Source organism: Centruroides vittatus, unplaced genomic scaffold, assembly GCF_030686945.1.
Source record: "Centruroides vittatus isolate TY-2023 unplaced genomic scaffold, ASM3068694v2 contig_3170, whole genome shotgun sequence".
Taxonomy (NCBI): domain Eukaryota; kingdom Metazoa; phylum Arthropoda; class Arachnida; order Scorpiones; family Buthidae; genus Centruroides; species Centruroides vittatus.
Genome location: NW_027122039.1, coordinates 282,292 through 305,974, shown reverse-complemented (window position 1 = coordinate 305,974; position 23,683 = coordinate 282,292). Strand labels below are relative to the sequence as shown.

General features: G+C 28.5%; 1 protein-coding gene across 5 annotated transcripts in view; it reads left to right on the top strand.

Moving 5' to 3' along the window:
* The window catches only part of LOC136973424 (protein grainyhead-like), a 74,475-nt gene extending 52,879 nt beyond the window's left edge, over positions 1-21,596 (top strand). For 4 of the 5 annotated variants that reach the window (XM_067268146.1, XM_067268149.1, XM_067268150.1 and 1 more), the window contains exons 5-17: positions 508-599; positions 680-750; positions 8,095-8,206; positions 9,475-9,569; positions 9,809-9,865; positions 11,680-11,781; positions 14,837-14,903; positions 16,391-16,509; positions 16,610-16,674; positions 17,406-17,509; positions 19,192-19,277; positions 19,875-19,939; positions 20,038-21,596. In XM_067268146.1, coding sequence (XP_067124247.1) covers positions 508-599; positions 680-750; positions 8,095-8,206; positions 9,475-9,569; positions 9,809-9,865; positions 11,680-11,781; positions 14,837-14,903; positions 16,391-16,509; positions 16,610-16,674; positions 17,406-17,509; positions 19,192-19,277; positions 19,875-19,939; positions 20,038-20,158 — 1,156 coding nt within the window. In that variant the 3' untranslated portion in view covers positions 20,159-21,596. Of the gene's footprint in view, positions 1-507; positions 600-679; positions 751-8,094; positions 8,207-9,474; positions 9,570-9,808; positions 9,866-11,679; positions 11,782-14,836; positions 14,904-16,390; positions 16,510-16,609; positions 16,675-17,405; positions 17,510-19,191; positions 19,278-19,874; positions 19,940-20,037 lie in introns of those variants that run through there. The other variant, XM_067268148.1, reaches the window with a different exon arrangement.
* Positions 21,597-23,683: the final 2,087 nt, after the last annotated feature.

Sequence of the window (23,683 nt, the reverse complement as noted above, 5' to 3'; positions counted from 1 at the left end):
TAAGGTAATAGGGAAAAATGTATTTATCCTCAACTAGAGGCTATTTTATTGTGTAAAATTCTTAATTTAAGTAAACTTTTTTGCGTATTTTTTTGAAAATTGTATTTATTAAAGGGTTTTAAGTTTTAAAACTAAATGTACACATTAATAAGATGTAATTTTTTTTATTATAAAAGATGAATTTATGGTAATTACAAAGGACAATTCATTAACAAAAGACAGTTAAGAATTGAATTTAAAGCAAAATGAATACTTGATAACATTAAGAAATTCTTATTGCATACGAAAGTAGGCATTTTACAGAACATTTTCTTAGAAAAGTTACTTTTAAAAATATTATAAATAATTTTTATTAATGCATTTCTTCCTATATACATGAATACACATGAGACAATTAATCACGGCAATTACAGCGCTATTTTACAGAATTTTATGAAAATTTTTATAGTTATATCTCTCGGAATTCCCGATTGTTGCCTCTTATAATCATCTCGATTCTTCTTGCAGCCATTCGGACACCGGTTTTCGATATTACTTGGAGTCTCCAATTTCAACGAGCCAAAGGAGAGAAGATGACAGAATAAGCTACATCAACAAAGGTATAGAGCTTTGTTTATTAAGAATTCTTTATGCTTATCCAATAAACATTATAACTGATGTTTATTCTTTGCATACTCAGGTCAATTCTATGGCATCACAGTCGAGTACATACCAGATCCCGACAAACCGCTGCGATCTCCTACTGTGAAGGTAATGGTTCCATTTGGTTGTGATCTTTTTTACTCTTTTGTGTTTATAATACTCTGTAACCGGATCTCGAAAATTAATGATATAATCCAAATTTAAAATTTAACCCCCGATCTTCCATTTTTCCTTGTTCGAAAGCGATTTTTTTAATGCAATTTATGATAAAATCCCATGAAAAATGGTTAAACTGATTAAAAAGTATACCAACCTTGAATGTTTATAATCGATTTCGTGAATTAAATTTGCTTCCATGGTTAAAAATTCTTTAATTTTCTAACAAATTTCGGTTTTTATAGACTTATAAATTATAAATTTATTTCGTATTATGACTAAATTTTTTTAATATTTAACGTTTTATAGACCTTTTCATATGAATTTTTAAGTAATTTTAATGTCTATAAACGTTTAAAGACGTATAATTGGCCTTAAATATATATATAAATTCAACAGCTGTTTACGCCTGTCGACGTGTTAACACGAATTTTAAGTCGTTTAAAATGCTTTAAAATATATAATTATATAAGTATTTAACGTTTATATAATTCTATAAAAACATATTATACAAATATTGTTGTACTCTGCTTAAAACTTTAGCACAAGTTCAGTTCTTTTAATTATTTAAGTAACCGTAAGATATTGAATTTAAATATAATTTACATAAAACCTGAATTCAGAAGTAGTTTCTTGATTATAATAAACATATTTTTTTAAGAATTGGAAATAAGTAATACACGAGGTTCTTTTTCCCAAGTTCACGTGAAAAATATCCTGGTATGGTTTCGTGTCAAGTGCTCAAAGGGATATAAAACTGTTGTAAATTCATCACGTGATTATGGCCTTTGTACATCAGTTTAATCATCATCAGATCGACCACTGAGAACGCCCAGGAGCTTGGAAAGGGCAGAGTTAGGGGCGTATTTAGGGGGATAAACACCCCCGCAGCATGCAAAGAACTGGTCGAGACAGTTAGTGTGAATGGCCCTTAGCGTTGATAAGAGGTTGGCTTATCTTAAATGTATTAATGTAATAAATAAGATTCGATTTTCTAAATAAATCTTCGTCAGTAGATAAAGGAAATGCGAAAGTGTTACCAGAAAAAAAAAACTTGATTTATAAAATTATTTTTGAGTCTATGCCAGTTAGTAGCTGTTACTTCTACATAATTTTTTCGCCCCTCAGCTTCAACAAAGTGTCTAATTTTAGTTGATAATGTCAAAAGTTTTATTGATATCTAAATTTATTTTATAGGTTTTTTTTCTTTACTTTTCCTTGTATGCTTAATAAAATATATTTAATATTATATAACAACTGATTTAAAGATAAGACATGGTAGACTATAAACCATTCTTTTTAAGTATAGATAATATGCAAAAATATAGTTTGAAACTAAATAATTTTCGTTATATTTGATAGTATTTAATAGGAATTTACTTATTTTCTACACCACACCCTGTTATAGTATCTAAAAAACATATAAAAACTCCATTTATCGTTGTAATTTTACAAAAACCGTCACGTATGTCACTCGTTAATAATAGTCATTATTCTTTGAAAATTTAGCATTTTTTGATAAAAATCCTTTGATAAAGATAAGAAAGAATCGTATAAAGTATCTTAATTTGTTTTAAATTATATTAATTATCTATTTTTAAGTTACTTCTTGATAGAGGAGGGAGTTGTTAGTATTGTTTCTCGTTGTTGATTGGTTGATTTCTTCTTGATATAAAACTATAGAGATGTGAAATTTTGATAGAGTTTAAAGCCAAAAAAATAAAAAGAGGATAAAAATTAGTTCATAAAATTACTAAAATAATTGAATTTAAAAGTACTTAAACCATGTATTGGGCGACTGCTTTACTATACTTCAACCTTCATTTATAGACTTTATAGTAAATTTTAAAGTTGTTTACTGGTTAATTTATGTAAAAAAGCATTAAATATAGCTAATTACGTAGAAATAATTATATAAAATCTCGCTGATAGATGAAAGGAAATCTGTTTCATTTTAAAATTTTAATTATTCTTGTGTTGTTATAACAAGTATTCCATTGATTTTAAATGGCTTAGAGCCTTTAGAATGCTTCACAAAGTTTTATTTTGAAGGTAAATTAAGTTAATTTAATTAAAATGTTAAAATAATCATTATCATATAATTCACGAGCCTTTATGTATAAACAAATTTGATATTTTACTAATTTATGTATACTTTCCTTCTATAGTTATTAGAACCTAATAATTAATAAGATTAAATTTAATATTTCATCACATAAAGATGCTGAAGATAATCGTCTCGAACATCTTAAGAAGTTAAATTATCTTAATTAGAGCTTATATATCTTCGTCTTAATAAAGTAGCTCGACTTTAATGCAAAGTCATTTTAGATGGGAGCTTCAGATAGGTTTCTGGACAAAATACAACTGTTAATAACCGAAAAAAAAAAATCCATAAATAATGTTAAATATTTATGAATTATTGTGGTAGAGATAAAATTAAATTCTTTACGAAAGAAATAAGAAGGGGATTCGGGGAGTGTTGTAGTTCTTTTCTCTATAATAAACGACAACTCTGCAACCGTCTTGCGAGAATTTCGCTATAAATATTTGTAATTTCGAGATACAACATGCTCAAACTTTTTATTTTACGACTTTATAATCACACTTAATGAAAGGAGACAGCAGATTTATGGCTTGTACCTAAGGAATATTTATCAAAACAACTTAAATATTAGTCACGTTTAATAATAAAACCTTTTAAAAATTGTCTACTGAACATTCTGATTGGTTTCATTCTTTCGTTTTTTTTTTTTTTTACATATACTACGCCATAAATACTTGTTTCTGATACCTCTAACTTATAATAATTATTAATTCAGACAATGTTTTACTTATCTAATGGAAAGTAAAGTGAAATGAATCATAAAATAATATATTAAAAAACTATTTTTATATACGAAAAGACGTTTATTGCACAGATAAAGTGCTTCGTGAATCGTAAGAGTGTGAAGATAACTGACTCGATGACAAGAAAATGGCAAAAGGTTCAACTTGTAGTCCTCTTAACATGACACATCAACACCTTCCTTACCTTCACCTTTGACCCTAAAACTCTTTGTTTCAGATTAAACTGATATTACGAGAACTTTATTTGTTTATTCTCATCCTTCCTCGTCAAAAAAATTTTATTATTTTTCACAGTTTAAGCACTTAGAATTACACTCTGTCTCCTTCTAAAATCTTCCTTCCTCCCTCCCTTACACGATTCATAAAAGTTTTTATACGATTGAATCAGGAAAGAATTAAGAAATAAGGCGTGAAAAATTGTCGCTAATTTATTTATTTTTTAATGGATTTGATATATATTTAAATGGAATTAATTAATTATAAATCAAGGAGATATGTATTTAGCATCGGTTCCCTTTATACAGACTTCGTACCTGGTACAAAGGTCGCGTGCGTTAACTTAACCTCTGGAAAAAAATGTCTAGATTACACTTATGACAACTCTGGCTAGAAAAGAGCCAGGATCGTTTCTAACCACTAGGAAATTGCAAAGGTGGGCGTCAATTTTGGCGCGTGCTAGTAACAAAGGGTCATGGCTGGATTGGGTACGGTATGTAAATGAGGCCATGGCTAAAATTCTGTTTATTTAGCGACCAAGTTTATAGGTGAAAGGTCTTGGACGCTGTCCACTTGTCCTATCGTCACATAGATTTAATGAATGCAATTTAATCAATCATACACGACCCTGTCTAGACATAAATCTAACTCAATAGGAAGAGAATAAAGCTTAACACCCTAATTCATTGCAGGGTTATGTAAGGGGGGGAAAAACCCATTTATTAATGAGAAAAATATTTTAAAATGTATAAATGTTTAAAAATTAAATGATTTTATCTTGTAAGCCGCCAAATTTCTATAGTTTAAACGGCTCGATCCGCCTTCAAATACAGAAAACTTTATCGAAACATTGTAAATTTCCAGAGAAAATTATTGTTTTTTCATTAGAAAATATCTCTAGACATTCTTATGACCTTAATGGCTTATTAAATAATTTATTAACAATTTTTTTTCTTGGATAATATGCATAAAAATCTAATTAATAGATCCAAAGTATTTGGATTTCACGTCTATTAAAACATTGATTTCAAGGTATTAATTTCTACAAAACCATTTTGTATTCTTGTCGTTTCCTTTTAAAACTACGTAGGATGGCCTATTTTAAGTTAAAATAATTAATCTCTTTTGACCAATGTCAGAAAGACAGCTTGTAAGCTGCATTTTCAAGTAAATTGTAGCCCTATTTAAAACCTTTAATGAACTCCACATAGCCTCAAGTAACTCCAAATACTTTACATAATAAGCCTCTTTATATTGTGGAAAAAAATGGGATAAAAATATTCTAGAACAATCAAAATTAATGGTTTAAATCGAAAAATCTTCATTAAAATTCTTTCTGGTGTTGTTTACTGCAATTTTTTTAATGTTATACATTATCTTAGAGTATTTACTGGCAGTATGATTAATTAGAAAATTCGCAGATTATATGGAAATTGAAGCAAAATCTTATAATGTTTATGCTCTTTAATTTATGAAGATGCTTAAATTTTAAATTTTTCTCGTTTTTAAATAGAATTCAATTCTTCATAATTTCGCACGCTTCGAATTACGAATGATCACATCTTCCACCCTAATAGCCTCAACATAGCACAAGGAAGTAAGATTCGTTATGCAATCTTCTACTTGTAAGTCTAGCGAATTCAAAGATTGAGCAATTCTAGCAAATCCAGTTCTGTAATTTTCTTCATATTATTTTATAAATTGAAGCATTTCGTGTAATCTTTGCAAGGATGCAATTTTGCCTGTTGTCGTTTACATTTTTCAACGAACTGATTTAAAAAACAGAAAATTAAATCATTTCACATCAAAATTTTTCATCTAAAAATATGCCACTTAATGATTTTAAGATATCCAAGGTAGTTTCCGAGAGATCCAAGGAGGTTTCTGAGAGAAGAGAGGTTTTTAAGAGATTCAAGGAGGTTTCTGAGAGATCCAAGGAGGTTTCTGAGAGAAGAGAGGTTTCTGAGAGATCCAAGGAGGTTTCTGAGAGAGGAGAGGTTTTTAAGAGATTCAAGGAGGTTTCTGAGAGATCCAAGGAGGTTTCTGAGAGATAAGAAAGGTTTTTAAGAGATTCAAGGAGGTTTCTGAGAGATAAGAAAGGTTTTTGAGAGATTCAAGGAGGCTTCTGAGAGATCCAAGGAGGTTTCTGAGAGAAGAGAGGTTTCTGAGAGATCCAAGGAGGTTTCTGAGAGAGGAGAGGTTTTTAAGAGATTCAAGGAGGTTTCTGAGAGATCCAAGGAGGTTTCTGAGAGATAAGAAAGGTTTTTGAGAGATTCAAGGAGGCTTTTGAGAGATAAGAGGGGTTTTTGAGAGATTCAAGGAGGCTTTTGAGAGATAAGAGGGGTTTTTGAGAGATTCAAGGAGGCTTCTGAGAAGATCCGAGGTAGTTTCTGAGAGATAAGAGAGATTCAAGGAGGCTTCTGAGAAGATCCGAGGTAGTTTCTGAGAGATAAGAGAGATTCAAGTAGGATTTTAAGAAATTTAGGGAGGTTTCTGAGAGATGAAAATTCGTCGTAAACAAATTACCACTGGAACAAAGTTACATATTGTCTCGTTAGAAGATAGAAGCTTATTTACTCAATCACCATTATGACAGAAGTCAATGCTTACTGACCTACCAATTATAATAGCCGGACAGAGAGGGTGTTTCACTCCATGAGGTCAAATCAAGTGAACCCTTGCGACAATAGCATCTCGAAAGAAGTCAAGGTTTCTCCGTCCACGATCTTGGCAATAGTCGCGAATCGTGATATCAAGAACCAATATTGAATAGAGTCGAGGAGTATCTGCTTTTATGGGTCATTTGGGTCAAAATTATATTTATGTAGGCCCATACTTCGTCGGAATTCTAAAATAGTATCAGTTAAAGGCGTTGGCTAAGTGACAAATGTGTTTAGATGTTCGAAACTCATTTTTATTTTATTTTTTCTGGGAGGGTGTTTTCGCGAAGGACAGACACACAGACATACACACACACATCCGGGATTTGTCCAAATTTAAGTAATGAGATAAATTCAAACGTGTATATATATCTTCATCATTTTTAGTATTAGAATTAGTATTCAAGTAAAGATTTCTAACTATTTTTGTTGAGAAGAATAATCAGTTATTGCCGTGTGATCTCGCCTGATTAATAGGTCAGTCACGGGTTTATATAGGGCTTGGCTGTATGGGTAGGTCTTTTGGAAAGATGATTAATGGGAAAGAGAGTATGTCCTGTAGATTAATCCTAGGACCAACCACTAGTTCGATTCTACTATAGACCACCTACCGATTTTGCAGACAATCGACTTAGCTAGCAACTGGTTTACTTTCTTTCTTCTGTCGTCTAATAATCACTGTTACATCTCTCGGTTATATATCAATTGGGGCAATTAGTAATTGTAAATGGCGATTATTAATTAAATGTGCTTAAATTTTATAAATTTCCTTGAATATTTTTAATAAGAATAGATAATATATTATTAATTGTAATTGTCAGAAACGAAGCTAAACTTCAAAGGTTTTCTCGTCTAGCAGTAAATTTAATGATTAAAAACATGTTAAATTTATATATTTTAATATTTTAACTAATTTTATAGATTATTTTATTATGTTTTGAGGTATTTCACGGGGAAAATGCCATAAAATTTAATATTTTTTTAGCTGTTTTTAAGGGATGAAAAATTGAGTGGTAATTGAAAACTATGGTCTAGAAACTTAATAATTTTAAAGAGATTTTTAATGTTTTTACTGTTTAATAAAGTGTAATTAAAAGAAAATTGTTTTATTATTGTTTACTTTATTGTGTTGTTTATGGAAGAGTAGTTTAATGCTTTGCCTACTGGCATTGTCTTATAAATTTAGACTACATAATGCATAATTTAATTCGAGGTATTCTTTCTTTGAAGAGTGACCACAAATTTAAGGTGTTCTTGAAGTACAGTACCTGTACCTGAAGTGCTGTACAATATCTGAATGTAAAGTAAGATATTCTTTTAACTAGAACTAAATAGATTTGCAAGATGTGGTTGTTCTAAATTTAAGAATTGAAATTAATTAAACTTTATACTCACAGCCATGTTCCATTTTTAGAATATACTGTGAATTTATGATATACATTCATAGAGAGTGGCAAAGAATGCTTCGAATTTAAGATGCAACTTACAGTAAAAATACGCGATTTTTTAAAATAAATTAAACTGAATTTTCGTTTCTTTTGATGTTAAATATTTAATTTATTTAATTTAGTCGGTGGTGATGTTAGTTTTTAGAGAAGAAAAATCACACGAAGACGAAAACAAGGCATGGCAATTTTGGCACAGTAGACAACACAGTGTTAAACAACGAATATTAGACGCAGGTAAGTTTATTTTCTACTAAATTTTAAATTAAACTATAAGAAAAATTTCGATTTTAAAATAAAATTTTGATTTTTGATGCTGCAAAAAACAAAATGGAATTCAGATAAGTATGTTTTAAGTCAAATATTTTCATATTTTATGCTAACAACTTATTTTCTGACAGCTCAGACGTTGATTTTAAAAGAAAACCACTCAGAAAGGCTGATTTAATTAGCACGTTCGTATGTCACGCGGTATTTAACATTCATAAAAAGTAGATCTTAACTAGAGTCTACATAATAACATTCCGTGTCGATAAAACTAAACACGATAATAATAAAGAAACAAATAAAAATAAAATGAACACCTATACAATATATGTGATGCACTTACACACATACATAGGTGTGGATATATAGCTTAATGGTTCTTATGCTACTTATCTTCATCAACTTGACACTTGCTCTCTAGAATTTTCAACTGAATTTTAATGTTTAGTTTGTCACGCAGTCGAATCTAGTTCAAGGTAACAATTACATATATTTTTAGTTTGAATTCGTGAACATTTCGTTGTGTAGATCATAAGTCTCTTCCGGATCTTATTATGATTTATAGTTTGTTTTTTTAAAATAATTAATCTTGGATACATTCACAATGGCTTATATCAGTAAGTTTACTTATCAGAAATTGAATATATGGCTGAATTATATGTTAAATTAATAAATTTAAACTGGAAATAATCATAATTTAAGTATACAGTTACGATAAGTGTTGAAGAAGCTGAGCTACAACAGCTCGATTCAGCCAAACTTCTCCTTATCTATCATTGATTTAACTGAGTTTAGTATTAAAAAAAAATGCATGTAGAAAGAAAGGCAAGCATAGAAACAACCATTATCAGGCAATAGATATACTTAAACCAATTTTCTCTTATAGATAATAACTTAAGAATAAAACTCTAGCATTGGTTCCTCTTATTATCTCATCAACAAATAAGCGACTGTACTAGTTGTTAACTAATGGAAACAACAATAGGGGTTTTTTTTTAAAGTCTAACCTTTGTTAAGCTCACAAGGGTGGCCTTGTCTGTCCCATCACTTCACTCCCTCATTTTATGCTCCGATTAGATCTCCAAACCAACAAAAATTACCAGGTCCTGCTGAGAAACAATGAGCAGTACACAAACGTGTTTTGAATATAGAAAATTATCCCTCTTTTATATCTTTTAAAAAATTTTTAACGACTTTTTATGAATTTAGATTCTGTAATTTTTCTATTTTACTTATAGATACGAAGAATAGTTCGGGAATAATTGGACAAATTGAAGAAATTACTCATAATGCCATAGCTTTCTACTGGAATCCAATGGAAAGCCCCGCTAAGGTAAAGTCTTATATACGTGTGTAGGCATTTTTAATTTAACTATCCCACTTTTTGAAAGGTTATCTTTATATTTACCTTTCAATCATCCTAAGAAACGTGTTATTCAATATAATTTCTCTAAGATTTGTGCCAATACGTGATAAAAATGCCTTTCTTATAATCAACAGATAATTCGTAGATAATTCAACATTAAACTTGTGGCTCTCTTAGTAAGTCTTTTTTTTTCTAATTTCTTTCAGGTGAATATAGCAGTTCAGTGCCTAAGTACAGATTTCAGCAATCAAAAGGGCGTCAAGGTAAATTACACGCTCCCTCTCACCTGTTTAAAATTTAATTCTACCCTACTAAAATCGAATTTTAAACGTCGACTTATCAGTTAACCCGTAAAATGTTTAATTTATCAGTATATTTATTGATTTACAGCGTACATAATTGTTTTATAAACGTTATAAAAAAGCTTAAAAATGCAATTTTTCGTTCCCCAAAAAAAATCGATAAATATTTATTTATACGTAAAAACAAAAAAAAAAAACATCGTTAAAGTCTTTTAATTTTCTAATTTTGCTAGCGTACGGACGTAAAAATCTCGTTAAATCTTAATTATTTTTAGTCATTAAAAAATTAAATTATTATTATTATTTAAATATTTAAATATTTTAAGGTTTATTTATTTATTTTTTAAATTTTTAATTCACTATAATTAAATCTTGTTAAAAGGAAACTCGTTTGCTGAAGGGTGTAAACTATTCATAATTATTACTTTCTGTCAAGAGTTTTCGTGCTTTAAAGTTCTTCTGTGACATTTTGTTGTTAAGAATAACATAACGTGTAATTTGTACGACTCTCTTGTAAGTGGCAAAGTTAGATTTACTCATTGTACACTTCGTAATATCTTATACAATTATAGGGTGTGTGTTTCTTATATTGCCACTTAAGTTGGCCTGAATAAATATTTTAACTCGTTTTGCATATTGTCAAAAGATATATTGTTTGCAACTCATACTCTTCTCGTGCTTTACAATCATTTATTTGATATAAATGTATAGAAATATATCTTTAAAAATGTAGAAACCTATCTTTATATAGGCCTATATATATATATATGGAAGATGGCAAAGTTCAAAAACGTTGAGATTTAAAGTTACTGTGTTAGTTTATACGGTAATTTCATCTTGTGTACTATTTTAAGTGACTGTAAATGTATTAAATTATGGTACTAATCCTTAAATTTACTGCTTAAATCGTGAGTTATGTGGCTTTCGAAGATCCATATTATCAATTGCGTGAGTTTAATGAGTAGTTTAGAGGCAAGAATTATGAGAGAAGTAATTATTTAGAATATATGAGTTACATGGAGTATTACATGAGTGATCCAGTATATTTACATTAGTTATATGGTTTGAATTTATGTGGGATACAAGATGATCTCAATGGATAGCTCTTATAATTCATTTTCTGTAAGCTATAGAGCCGTATAAATGCACACAATCACTCACTACTTATATAATATATCGTATGGGTCCTTTAAACTTTAATAGCTTTGATATACACCTGATAGAAATATAATGTAAAGAGCATATAAAAGCTTAATTCTTATAGTCTAACTGTATCTCATAGCTGTTATAAACTTCAATTCTGGAGTACAGTTAAACCTTTTCACAGTTAAAGGATCTAAAATTGAAAGTTATGCAAGTGCTGCATATAAGTAAATTTAACTGACTTTAATATGTGAAGCAGAACATAGCGAAATTCCCATTTGAAACCCATTGAAAACATACAATTAGATGTATACTTATAAGTAAGATACGGTTTAATTGACCGATTTATTTGGAATGGAGCCAGCAAAGTTATCATGTGTAGGTAGCAAATTAGGCTGCAGCGATAACAAACACAGGAAATCATCATTCAAGTTATAATTCCGAACTTTATAACACCTGCAAAGACCAGTTTCATTTGCCAAATTTGCTCAAAACTCACTTGAATATTGATTGATCAATTAAATTAAACGAAATTTTCGTAAATCGTACGAAAATTTTAACATTTAATAAATTTTTAAATAATAATTTCTTTATAAAATTAATAAATTAATTTAATTTTTTATTATTTTTAGGGTCTACCGCTTCATTTACAAATCGATACTTTTGATGAGTATCGAGAAAACAGCACGCCAACACATCGAGGATATTGCCAAATTAAAGTCTTCTGTGATAAGGTAAGGGACCCATTGGCAAAATATTTTCTTCTAAAAACTAATTTTATAAATTTTTTGCTTTGATAACGAGTTTATAAACATTAAAAACAAAAAAACGTTGTTTATAACACACATTTCTGTGTATCTGTGTAATGTTTCGATCTAGTAACTACGCTAAAAAAACCCCCAATTTTTTATTGTTAAAAATAATATTTCCGGTTACTTCAAGCGTGTAACTTGTATTTCATCTAAACAGACCGGTATGATTTACATTATGCAAAGAAATTTGCTTGAATTGGATAATTTGAGTAAAGAGTTATGATGTTGCAAGCCTATATATGCACCAATTTTCTAGTTATTCTTTACTTCACGGACGTCGACTTTTTATCATATTTTTGAATTTTTTCTACTCTTCTCTGTATATTTAAACGCGCCATTAAATAATTTAGTTTGTATACTTCACTATAGAATGAATTTTTATATCATTCTAAGCTAATTTCAAAGAATTTTTAGTGCTAAATTGCTCCGGAACTACGTTTTCTATTTAGTGATGCTAAATGAAGATAAACCTTTAATTTTCCTGCATTCTAATGTTTATATAGGCAATTTATATAAATAATATTGCTAATTTATTGTTATAGAACTGAATTTTTTTAAGTTTAAGGCGTGTGTAAGATCATATCAAGGGTGACATATGCATAAAAACAAGACTAAATTCAAGAATTAGCTCGATTTCGTTAACATTTTAACCATATAAAACTAATGAAAAATAAATTTAAGTTTATTTTTTTTACTAGGATCATCTCGAAAGTACTTTTAGATTAATTTACAAGGCTTTAATTTAACTTTTTTTTTCTACCGTTGAGATTTAGAACTCAAAAATAGTAGAAAAAAATAGAAAAAATTATCCAAAAAGTTAATTTTTATTAATAAAAGTTCCAAGTTTTCCCAACTGATTTCTTGTTAATAAACCGGTTAACGTCTTTAAGAAAATTACACATTAACTCTCTTAATTACTATAAAGATGCGTGTTATAAATTTAACGATATTATCATTTTAAACAGCATTTAAGTTAGCAAATTAACATTTTTTTTTTAATACACACAATAATTATCCAAAAAATTATATATTTAATGCTATAATTAATAGAGATAAAACATTATAAAATTGTAATTTTTAAAGTCACATTCACGAAACGACCTTTCAGTTTTCTAAACCCTTAACACACACTAAAGGTCACCTCCTTTATCAATTGCATTTAAATACATTGTCTCGAGAATTTCAAAGAATGGGGGAAAAGAGACAAATTTGAATTTCTCCATGATCTATGGGCTCCTGGCATTTTTATCTTTGTGGCAAGTGCGACATGGCACGAATTGGAATATCTGGACGTCATTTTTCGTGACGTCATTAATTCATCATGTTGAAGGTCAAGCAAGCGGCTAAACAGATTATGAAAATCTTTCATGTACAGAGCAGGTGGTATGTTTTGATTGTCTTAAGGTCATTGTCCGTAGAAGATCGTAAATTTTGCTTCAGGAAAATACCTTAAAAACATAAACTTTTTTTTAAAAAAAAATATATAATGTTTTAAAAGTTAATCGATAGCTTATAAAATGCAAATGATACATCTCTCCTCTATAGTAAAAATCACAATTATAGAAAGAGGGGGGGGGTCATGTGTTAGAGTTATATAACTTATCACTCTATAATTTAAAACTGAGAAAATACCCAAGTGTTTTTTATTTATTTATTATTTTGATCGATTATCCAAGCGAATAAAAACAATATTTTTTAATCTTTCGTTTAATCCCCCCTCCTCCATTTTTTCTACCTTTCCTGTAATGTTACAACGTATCTGGAGGCGAAAAAGACTTTACAACGAGAATTGTCGATAGTTCATTTTCGAACACGTATGCAAATATATTTACGTGCTTTAATTTCTTAATGAGCTACGGCGGAAAGGAGTCGTGTCTCGAGTTTCTCTACTGAGTCGTAAAGACACCCAGTATAACGACTTCATCGTCAGAGGGTAACTTTAGGACATTGATCCTTGGGGCATCTACGACGACTTCGAGTAAATTGTAAGCGCATTTTGGCGTTTTAACCAGATTCCATCCTCATCTTAAACTCATTTTTTTATAAAGGAAACCCTGTTTTAAAATATTGGATCAAAATAACATAGGATTTTAACCACCCCAGGCTTCGATCTTCTTGTATGTTTACGAAGGATTCGACATTTTCTTTCGTGTTTATCACCGTTAAAAAATGGGAACCATTAAAAAACTTCTGAATTATTTATTAAATTTAATAATTATCTTACTTTTAGAATAAATAAAACGACTATAAAAATTTCAAACTTCTTTTATTTCTTCCTGTGATGGTTGCTACGTTCGTTTATTAGTCCATTCACGCACTATTATAATTAAACACTGTGTTTCACCTTCAAAAGTTCTCTCTCTTTTTTTTTATTTTCTTTCTCTTAAGTCGACTGGTTCCTACAGGTACCTTGTCACCAGAGGGGGTTCCTAGATGATAAAGTCACCTTCATGAAGATCGCACGATTTTAATGATGCCTATCAGCTATACAAATTTTTGACACCTGCAGTAAGAAGATAACGTTTAAGAGATGTATTCACGGCAATGATATTCGCGTGTTTGCCTGGTTACATTAATAAATCTTTGTTAGAAGATTTTAAAAAATATGAATAATTTAACACTTTAACGCTGCGATATATATTCATAAATGAAAGTTTTTAATTAGCAAAAAAAAAAATTAACTCAGTGTGGCCCTTTTTTTTGTGGGTTGATTGGTTTTTTTAAGTTAAATTAATCCCCCTTATCGTGATAGATGTGGGACGTTTCCTGTTTGGTAGAAGCAATTTCTTATCAAAATGCCATATTTTATTGTTAAAACGACCCGCGTATCCTTTATTCATCCGTTAAATTACAGTGCACATCACTCTTTTATGTAGGCATATATCTTTTTGTAAAGACAGGAAAGATGACACTAGCTAGCAATTAACTATAGAATCACGTACCGTATGATTGACAGCATTGTCCTGTATGTTTGTAGGGAGCTGAAAGGAAAACCCGAGATGAAGAAAGACGGGCAGCAAAGAGAAAGATGTCAGCAACAGGAAGTAAGTATATCCATTAAGTATTCAATTTCCTGTTTGTACTGTTCTTTGTCAGGTTAGACGGCGTAGCTAATTTCTATTCTACAACTAGGTAAAACTTCCAGATCTTTAGTCAGACCTAAAATAAGTACTGGTATATTATTAGAACATTCTTAAATATTTCTTTATTATATTCTATGAAAAAGAATGGATTGCGTGAAATGGTGTGAATGCCAATATTTACAGAAGAATAGCTTTTAGAATCAAACTATTCTTTAAATTACCTCCATTATTTTTTAAAAAAATTATAGTGTTGAGGATGTATAATACTGGTAAATTATGGAGTACAGTTGCATACTTTAAATACGTTAAATTGGGTTATTTTATTAATAAAATTGCATGCGAAATATTACATTCGCAATTTAAAATTAAATATTTTTTGCAAATTTTATTTTAACTAATAAAAAAATATAAATTCTAACTATTATAAACATGTATCCCTGTTACATTTTATTATTTTCTCCCTTTTTCACCCTCTTTAATTATATCTAGAGATATAAACATATAGAAACAAACCCTTCATACATATGTATCTGTATCATCTTGTAATGTAAGCTATAGTACTGTACATTCAGCACTTACGCATTGCATAAGATGATACAGATAACACTTAAATAATTCATAAAAAGAAACATATTTTTAGAGGAGAAACGTGCTGAATTTTCAATTCAATTGTTAAAGAATCTCTTGAAATTCGTAGCAAATTTAAAGAAAAAAGAAAAGACGTTTTACACTTTAATTCGTTCTGAAAAACCAAGAAGTAACAAGTTCATCATCTTAAAGATAGAAAATTATGGATATTAAGGCAAATTGTAAGCCCTACCCACATTCTTTACGACTAGAGAAAGAGGGAGAACACTTCGAAATGGGCGGAGAAACAAACCATAAACTTCTTAGGTGAAATGTTTAAAACCGATGGACAATAATGTATCTAGCTCTTAAATATCTCTGTATGGTTCCCATTTTAAGGTATAGCTCTTAAATATACACTATGTATATACATAATTCTGTATAGAATAGTTTCAATTATTTTTATTGTTTAACCATCCAAGTAACGACCTACGATAGTGAATGACACTTTGAAGATAAGGGCGACACTATTTCTCAATACTGCTTCTTTTTTTTTTTTATGGTAATGTGTTGCAAACCCCATCATTTTATGTTAAGAAGCCTAAAGCAACCTATCCGGACCCGACTATTTGACTACTCAGTAGATAAGAACTGTACATTTGCATGAACGGAACATTAAGTTGTCTCTGAAAGGGATGAAACTGGATAGATTCATGGCATATTTACCATAACAACACGTTGGCTTACTCAATGATTCGATGATATCAGAGGCTATGTGTTAATGGAATTTATAGATAGAATATTATATTTAAATAATTTATACATATTTTATAGAAAATACAAATTATTTTTTTTTTGTTTTTTACCATTATCATCTTCAGGTGGGAGAAAGAAAATCGAAGAAATGTATCATCCACCCTGTGATAGATCAGAGTTTTATTCTATGAGTGATTTATTAAAACCTCCTGTTTTATTTACTCCAACAGAAGATCTTGATAAAGTAAGACAACCTGTTTAAGAAGAAATTATTCGCCATTTTTTTTATTTTTTCCTTAAACTTTTAACAGAATTATAAATTTGAAATCACTTGACATTTTCAGGTAACAAACATGGATTTAGGTTTTTATGGAAATCACACTCCTGTAACAGAAGACAGTAATGGAGGGTAAATCGAACTTTACTTATTTATAGAATATTTATTTAGATTTCTATCATAGTTTTTTTAAATATAATTTGCATAAGTTAGCATATATTAATTAAGAGGCATTAACATTATCTATAGGCGACGAGATTTTTATAGAATATTAAGCCGAAAACTTAACGTATTTTAGTGTTAAAACCTGTAAAGTTGTATATTAACGATAGTAAATCATTATCAGAATGATATTTTTCTTGGTATCTCGTTGCTACTCGAGAAGCCTCTAGCAATATCTCTTGTCAATGCCCCTGTTTCGGTCGTGTCATTAGCCGTTAGCGAAATTACCTCGCGTGATCGAAGTTAATGTGAAAGGATGTTACCTCTGTTTGAATTTATAACATCCATATTTATTTTTATTAAAAATTATATATTTGAATAATAATCTTAACAAATTGGATTTAAAAAAAAAAATTTAATAGCATAAATAAAGGTAATCCCTTTAAATTTTTATCGTTAGTTTTAAATAATGTGTTTAAATAATAAAAATATAGTTTATCACTTAGATTTTAAAGCTGTTTACGTGATTGTATTCTTAATTTACGACTTATATTTATATAAAAATCCTCTTCCATCAGCTTAGATTATTTTTACAAAGGATGATTGCTTTTAATAAACTTCTTTAATATATTATTTTTACTTTATTTTAGTAAATAGAAAACATTTTAATTAATTAATTTAAAAATTGTATTATTTTATAGATTAGATCATCGAGAAACACCAGTGGATGTTAGGTCAAATGTCGAAATAGCATTACAAAGTTTACCCCCTGCTAAACGGATTAAAACGTTTTCTAATGATAGAGGTGAATGTCATTTTTTAATTATTATCTGTGGATAAATTCAAAATTTAGTCAATTATATAATTTAATTAATTAATTACTCGAGTATAACATGTTTATAGGACTAGATATTTGATCATTTTTTTTTGAAATTTAAGAAGCTTAATTATCATCTAAAATTTTGATTTGGCAATTAAAAAAGTTAATTATTTCCTCCCCTTCCCCTTTATTCTGTAGTTTAGTTTCTTTTTTATTTAGGAAAATTTTAGGGAATTTTCTGGACTTTTATTCTTCATTTTTTTCCCTATTTTTTTTTTTTTTTTGAATTAAAATTGATGCTATTGTTGCATATAATAGTATAGTTATGAATGAATTCAATTGTTATTGCTTTTCGTTTTATTTATCATTATTAACACAAAATTTATGTATTAAAAAAATTAAGGAAAACAATGGTTACAGCTGATTAGTAATCTTTGCTCTAATTTTTTAAAGTTCTTGCTATAGGTTGGCATTTTATATTTTTATATTATTGAAAATGTAAAGAGAATTCCTCGTATTTTATTTCGATTTTTTATTTTTATTTTAGTAAAGTCTAATGCATTGTGACTTATAAGTCAGATTTGTGATATTTATAGGGGGAAAAACAAGAAAAATGATTTAGTTTATTACATAAAGGAAGAGATAAAATGGGGAAGTTATAAAAATCGATATTTATTTTGTTCCGAAATAAGGAGAAAGGAAATAAATAAGCGTACGTGGTTGCACAGCTTAATGACCTTATAGCAATCACTACACGCTGAGAAATGGCCTAAATTTTTCTCTAGTTTAATCTAGTGTAAATTATTTTGTTTTCTCTACGAATCTCTCGTCGTATATTTTAAAAAAAAAGGGATGTCAGCGATGACAGAATTGCACGGATTTTTATTATTTCTATTCCAAAAATAAAATTCTCTTTGTGTTTACGTTGACTTTAGCTTGATTTTTAAAAGAAAATCCTTGAAATTCGAATCGTATTTATCCTTGAGTTTTAAATACAATCTGAGATAATTTAATTTGAAATGAAGAAAGAAATAAAAGTTAGAAGTAGGAATCGATTTTTAATTGTGCTGACTAAACTAGGGGCGTGATCCTTTACTACAAAATCTAATAGCAAGATAGCGAATTTCACCTTGGATTTTAACATGGGTGAACCAGGGTCCAGCTGCCTGTGTGACATTGACTGAAATAGAATCCAACCACGCCTTCGTTTGTTGGAAGTTGAACGTGATTAATTCAAATCAGATCGGCAATTAGGTTGCAAAATCGTCTCGTTCCATTTAAAGAACTTCAGTGAAGAAGAAGAAGAAGAAGAAGAAAAATACCGGTGACAGTTTAAAAAGCGTTACAAAATCGTTTCCTCCCCTAAAAATCCATAGATTATCCCACAGGGGGTCACGAATTTCCAACAAAAATCTTTACCTTTTCTTCTCTTCTAACAACACCAGGGGTGGGGAATCTTACTTTTGATACTTAATTACACAGGGGTGAGGATTTTTTTACCAAGTGAAGGGTGGGATCTTAAGTTTTACTGTTTAAAAATCGGTAGATTAGTTTTATTAAACAGAGGAGGCATTTTTAAGGTTAGTGAGATATTTATTAAAAAAAAAAAAAAAAAAAAAAAATTTATTTGAGGGACCACGACAATTAACTGTCTTTTTTCCCTTCAGTGATGTTGTACGCAAGGCAGGAGACAGAAGACATATATCACGCCCTGCATTTAGTGCCTCCTACATTGGTTGGTCTGTCCATAGCGGTAAGTCTCAGAAAAAATTTCGTTTTTTAAAAAAAAAAGAAAAAAAAAAAAGAAAGAAAATCGTAAAGGCAACAAATGTCTTAATTACAAGAAAATTAACTCAAAATTTTTATTGATTCTTTTCTTATGTGACTTGACTTTCCGCTCAGGATAAGCTAACTGTGGGTTGATAGATAACTTGATACCTTTATTTATTTTATTTTCTTTGTTTTTTTTTTAAAAGCGAAATTTATTTTAAATTTTAGAAATAAATAAATCAATTTTTCTAACTAATTTTTAAGACTTGAATAGCTTATATTAATTATTTATATTAATAAATAAAAAGTCTTAATTTAGTGTCTTTAAAAAAAGACATTAAAATTTATAATATCATTTATCTGTATTCACATACATTAATTAATATTTTGTTCTGTTACTTTCTTAAAAAATCAATTAAAAAATAGTAAAATTAGTAACGATTTTATTATTTTTTTCAAAAATTATTTTAAAATGTGTCTACGCCAAGCGCATGATTTTAACAATATGCTTAATTAAACCTTATTATTTAATAAATTTAAATTAAATTCTGTATTATTTTAATATAAAAATCTCTTACAGATCGAATCGAAATACAATATTCAAGCGAAGAATATCAGAAATATATACAAACGTTGTAAAAAAGGGTAGGTTAGAGATAAAATTAAGGTCTATTATTTAAATCTTTTTAAAGTAAAAATATAAATCGAATTTATTATAATTAATTTATTTTTAATGTTAATAGCATAACAGTTCAGTTGGACGACGATATCATTAAACATTATTGCAACGAAGACACTTTCCTGATCGAAATTAGTGCTGTTGCCGAAGAGGAAATGTACGACATCATCTTAGTTGAACTCTAGCATACGATTGGACAGAATTGGGTCCTGGCTAGATAATGTCACATGACTTTCAACGTCCAATAAGAACATTGCCAAAGACAGAATAGTTTTTTTTTTAAAGAAAATTTAAATATTGCGCGGTTTGTGTACATAATAATGGATTAAGAACAAACAAAAGAAAAGAATTTTTATCTAAGTGCGAAATTGGTTACTGTCGATACTACTTACTTTTTATATATATATTATTATTATTATTATGTTTTTTTTAAAGTAAAACGAAGTAATTAAAGCGTAAACAATCGTGTAATTTAAAGATTTTAGTTGAAAAAAAAAAAAGACGCAGAAACCGATTTGTTCGGAAAGGACAACATAGTAATTATCCTATGTCTGTTGTAAGGCTTTTGTGTGTGATAATTGTCCAAAGAGATTATTATTATTATTATTTTAAAAATATGGTGTTGACATGCCAATGAAAAATACTACTTAAGATCACATATTTTGTGATTCCAAAGTCCATGCCAAGTGGAAAAACGGAATAATATTGTATTTTTTTTTTAAATTTTTTTAATTATTGCCAACTCATTGGGCCAATTGATACTCTGTTTTTAAGTACAGTTATATTGTACTTCATATAAGTTGCCATAAATTCAGTACGTATAGAGAAAGGTTACAATATACTCCAATGATTTATTATATTTAGTTAGTCATATAAAGAAAACTATAATAATTCCAGCCAATTTTTTCTTCTCTTCTTTTTTTTTAAAAAAAAGAGATATTCATAGTCCTGTTTGCGCTTTTAGATTGTATTATTATTATTATTATTATTATTATTGTAATTTTTATTATCTGTTTAAAGCAGCATCGTTCTTTCTGTTTCTTTCTCTCTAATGGAAGTTGGAAATTCTAATTATTATTATTTTTTTTTTATTCCTGTATTTTCTGGCTTATTTTTTTCCAATTTTCTTGAGAAAAAAATCATGTGATTCCTCGAATATTTACGCCATTCTAACAAGCGCTAGTCGGGTAAGTGTTCGGTGTATACTGTGATGTCTCAAATGACATCAATGATCTCAAAGAGTGCCTAAATTAATGTGGTTAAAACTACTTTATGTAGGTGATAGGCTGATCTATCGAACTTTTAATTATTATTATTATTATTATTTTAATGTACTTTTTACCTTAAAAAAAATGATAATTTTCGAGTCTTCTGCCTCGCAAACAATCACTTCTTGTAGAACAATTATTACTATTTTTTCTTTTAATCATTTGTGTGTTTTATTTTTCTACGAGAAGAAAAATAAAATTTCTTATATATTGTCAACGATTTCTTTTATATGTTTTGATGAAATATTTATAAGCAATTTTAATCCGAGAAAATATATGTAAATAATTATATTTACCATAAATATCTGACATTTAGTTTCAACTTCTTTATACCAATTTAAAAGACTTTTTTTTTTTAACTAAGAAGAAGAAAAAGTCATTAAAATGTGTGTAATAAGTAAAGAAAAAAAGTTTAGAATTTAAATTATAATATCTATATTTTTTAATGGTTAAAAAATTATATATATATATTATATAAAAATATATATTTCCATGCTTGTGTACTGTCTTAATGCCATTGAATAGACTGTTAAGTTCTACAAGTTAATTGTTGGTTAATCTGTTGCGGTGTAACTGTTGATTGATTGTTTATAGTACAATTTTTTTGCTCTGAAAAGAATGTATTTTTTTTTAATGAAAAGAACCATCTATTTTGAATGACAAAAAAATAATAAATCAAAAAAATCAAAATTGGTGGTAAAATCTTAACATTGGTGATTATTAATGTTGGCTGTTTTATTGATAAGATAGAATGTACGCTTGTAAACAATCCATATATAAGTCGAGGTGCACTTATATATAGAATCTACCAGCGAATGCTTCTATTATTCATGTACAATGCAACAAAAAGTGCCTTTTTAAGTCTTTCTCTTTATGCCAATCTGCTTGTTATTATTATTATTATTATTATATATATATATTTTCAACAGCAAATTCTATGCTTTCAGGTACCTGAGCTTAGTACTTTTTTTAAAAAAAAAAATCTGTGCCTTGTATGATATTAATAATTCTCTCGTCGATGCGATGGTGGAAGATGATTATTTTTGTCTAAATATATGAATAAATAAAATATATACTTTTTTGAAACGAAACTGGCATGAATTTGTGTTATTTCTTAACTTATTTTCGGGCCACTCTATACATAAAATATATATTCTTTAAAGATAATTAACAAAATGACTTCAACTTATTAGAAATTGAAGATAAAATATAAATTCAATGTCTTTACACATCATTCACAAACACATGAACACAATTAACATGAGCAGAGTTTATCTTTCCTTTCATTAATTTCATCACTGAATATTTCAAATTAAAATTCTAATTACTTTTTAAAAGAAAATGAGCTACATAATGGTTTAAAATACACAATAATTAATATAAAAACTGCATAATGTTAACATGAATCATAACAGTAATTATAATTAAAGAAATCCACGTATGAAATTATTTCGATAAAACGGCGGTTTAAATATTCAAATTATTTACAGTAAAATATATATTTTAAGCATCATCATCATCCTCATCACATAGAGAATAAAAAGAGTTAAAAGTTTGCATTTAATTTTTTACAACAAATGTTTTCTTTCGTTTATTTAATACAAACAGATTTTATAATACATTAACACACAAATGTTCTTATAAGTTAGTGACAATCTGAAAGGCAATAATTACTTGATTAAGAATATATACAAACACCTTAAATTTATAGAAACTTATAAATGTATCTTGTCTGATAAATAAATAAATAAATAATTGAAAAATCTCACTACAGTTCTAATTACTGACACGTTTCTAAGCTTCCTCATAACATTTTTTTTCTCCCACCAAATTATATTTATTAATTATTTTTGTGTTAAAATTTTAAAGAAACAGTGTCTCTTTAATGAAAATAACACGTTAAACATGTATTGTGAGTTATATAATATTTTAATTAGAATTAATTTTATTTACATAACTAATTTGAAGACATTTTATACAGTAGGTTGTATGAAAATACATAACAGGTCTGATGGAGGGGTGCCAGAAGAGCAATTTGGCACCTATCCAAGCGCAAAGAGGATTCTAAAATTTAGCCTTTTACATAAAAAAGTAAACATTATATCTCTTTGCTATTGTTTATTTTCATAAGTGGTTAAAAAATCAACTTTTAATTGATTTTTTTCCATACATTTATATAACTTTAATAAAGGTATATAGCTGTATGTTTATGAATGATTAGGGCCCTAATTTACCTCATTCGGGCTTTATGGGACCTAAGCAAATTGGAATAAAGAGGCTCCATGTACTGTACTGTACAGTGTTGACTTCAGACATTTTCTTCGAGGAAATTTTTGAGTAAAAGTATTTTCTTATAAAAGATTGGTTTAAGGCCTCTTGTAGGTGGGGTCCTCAGGCAATTTTCCTTTTTGCCCACAAAATAACGTGCCACTGTCAGGCCCT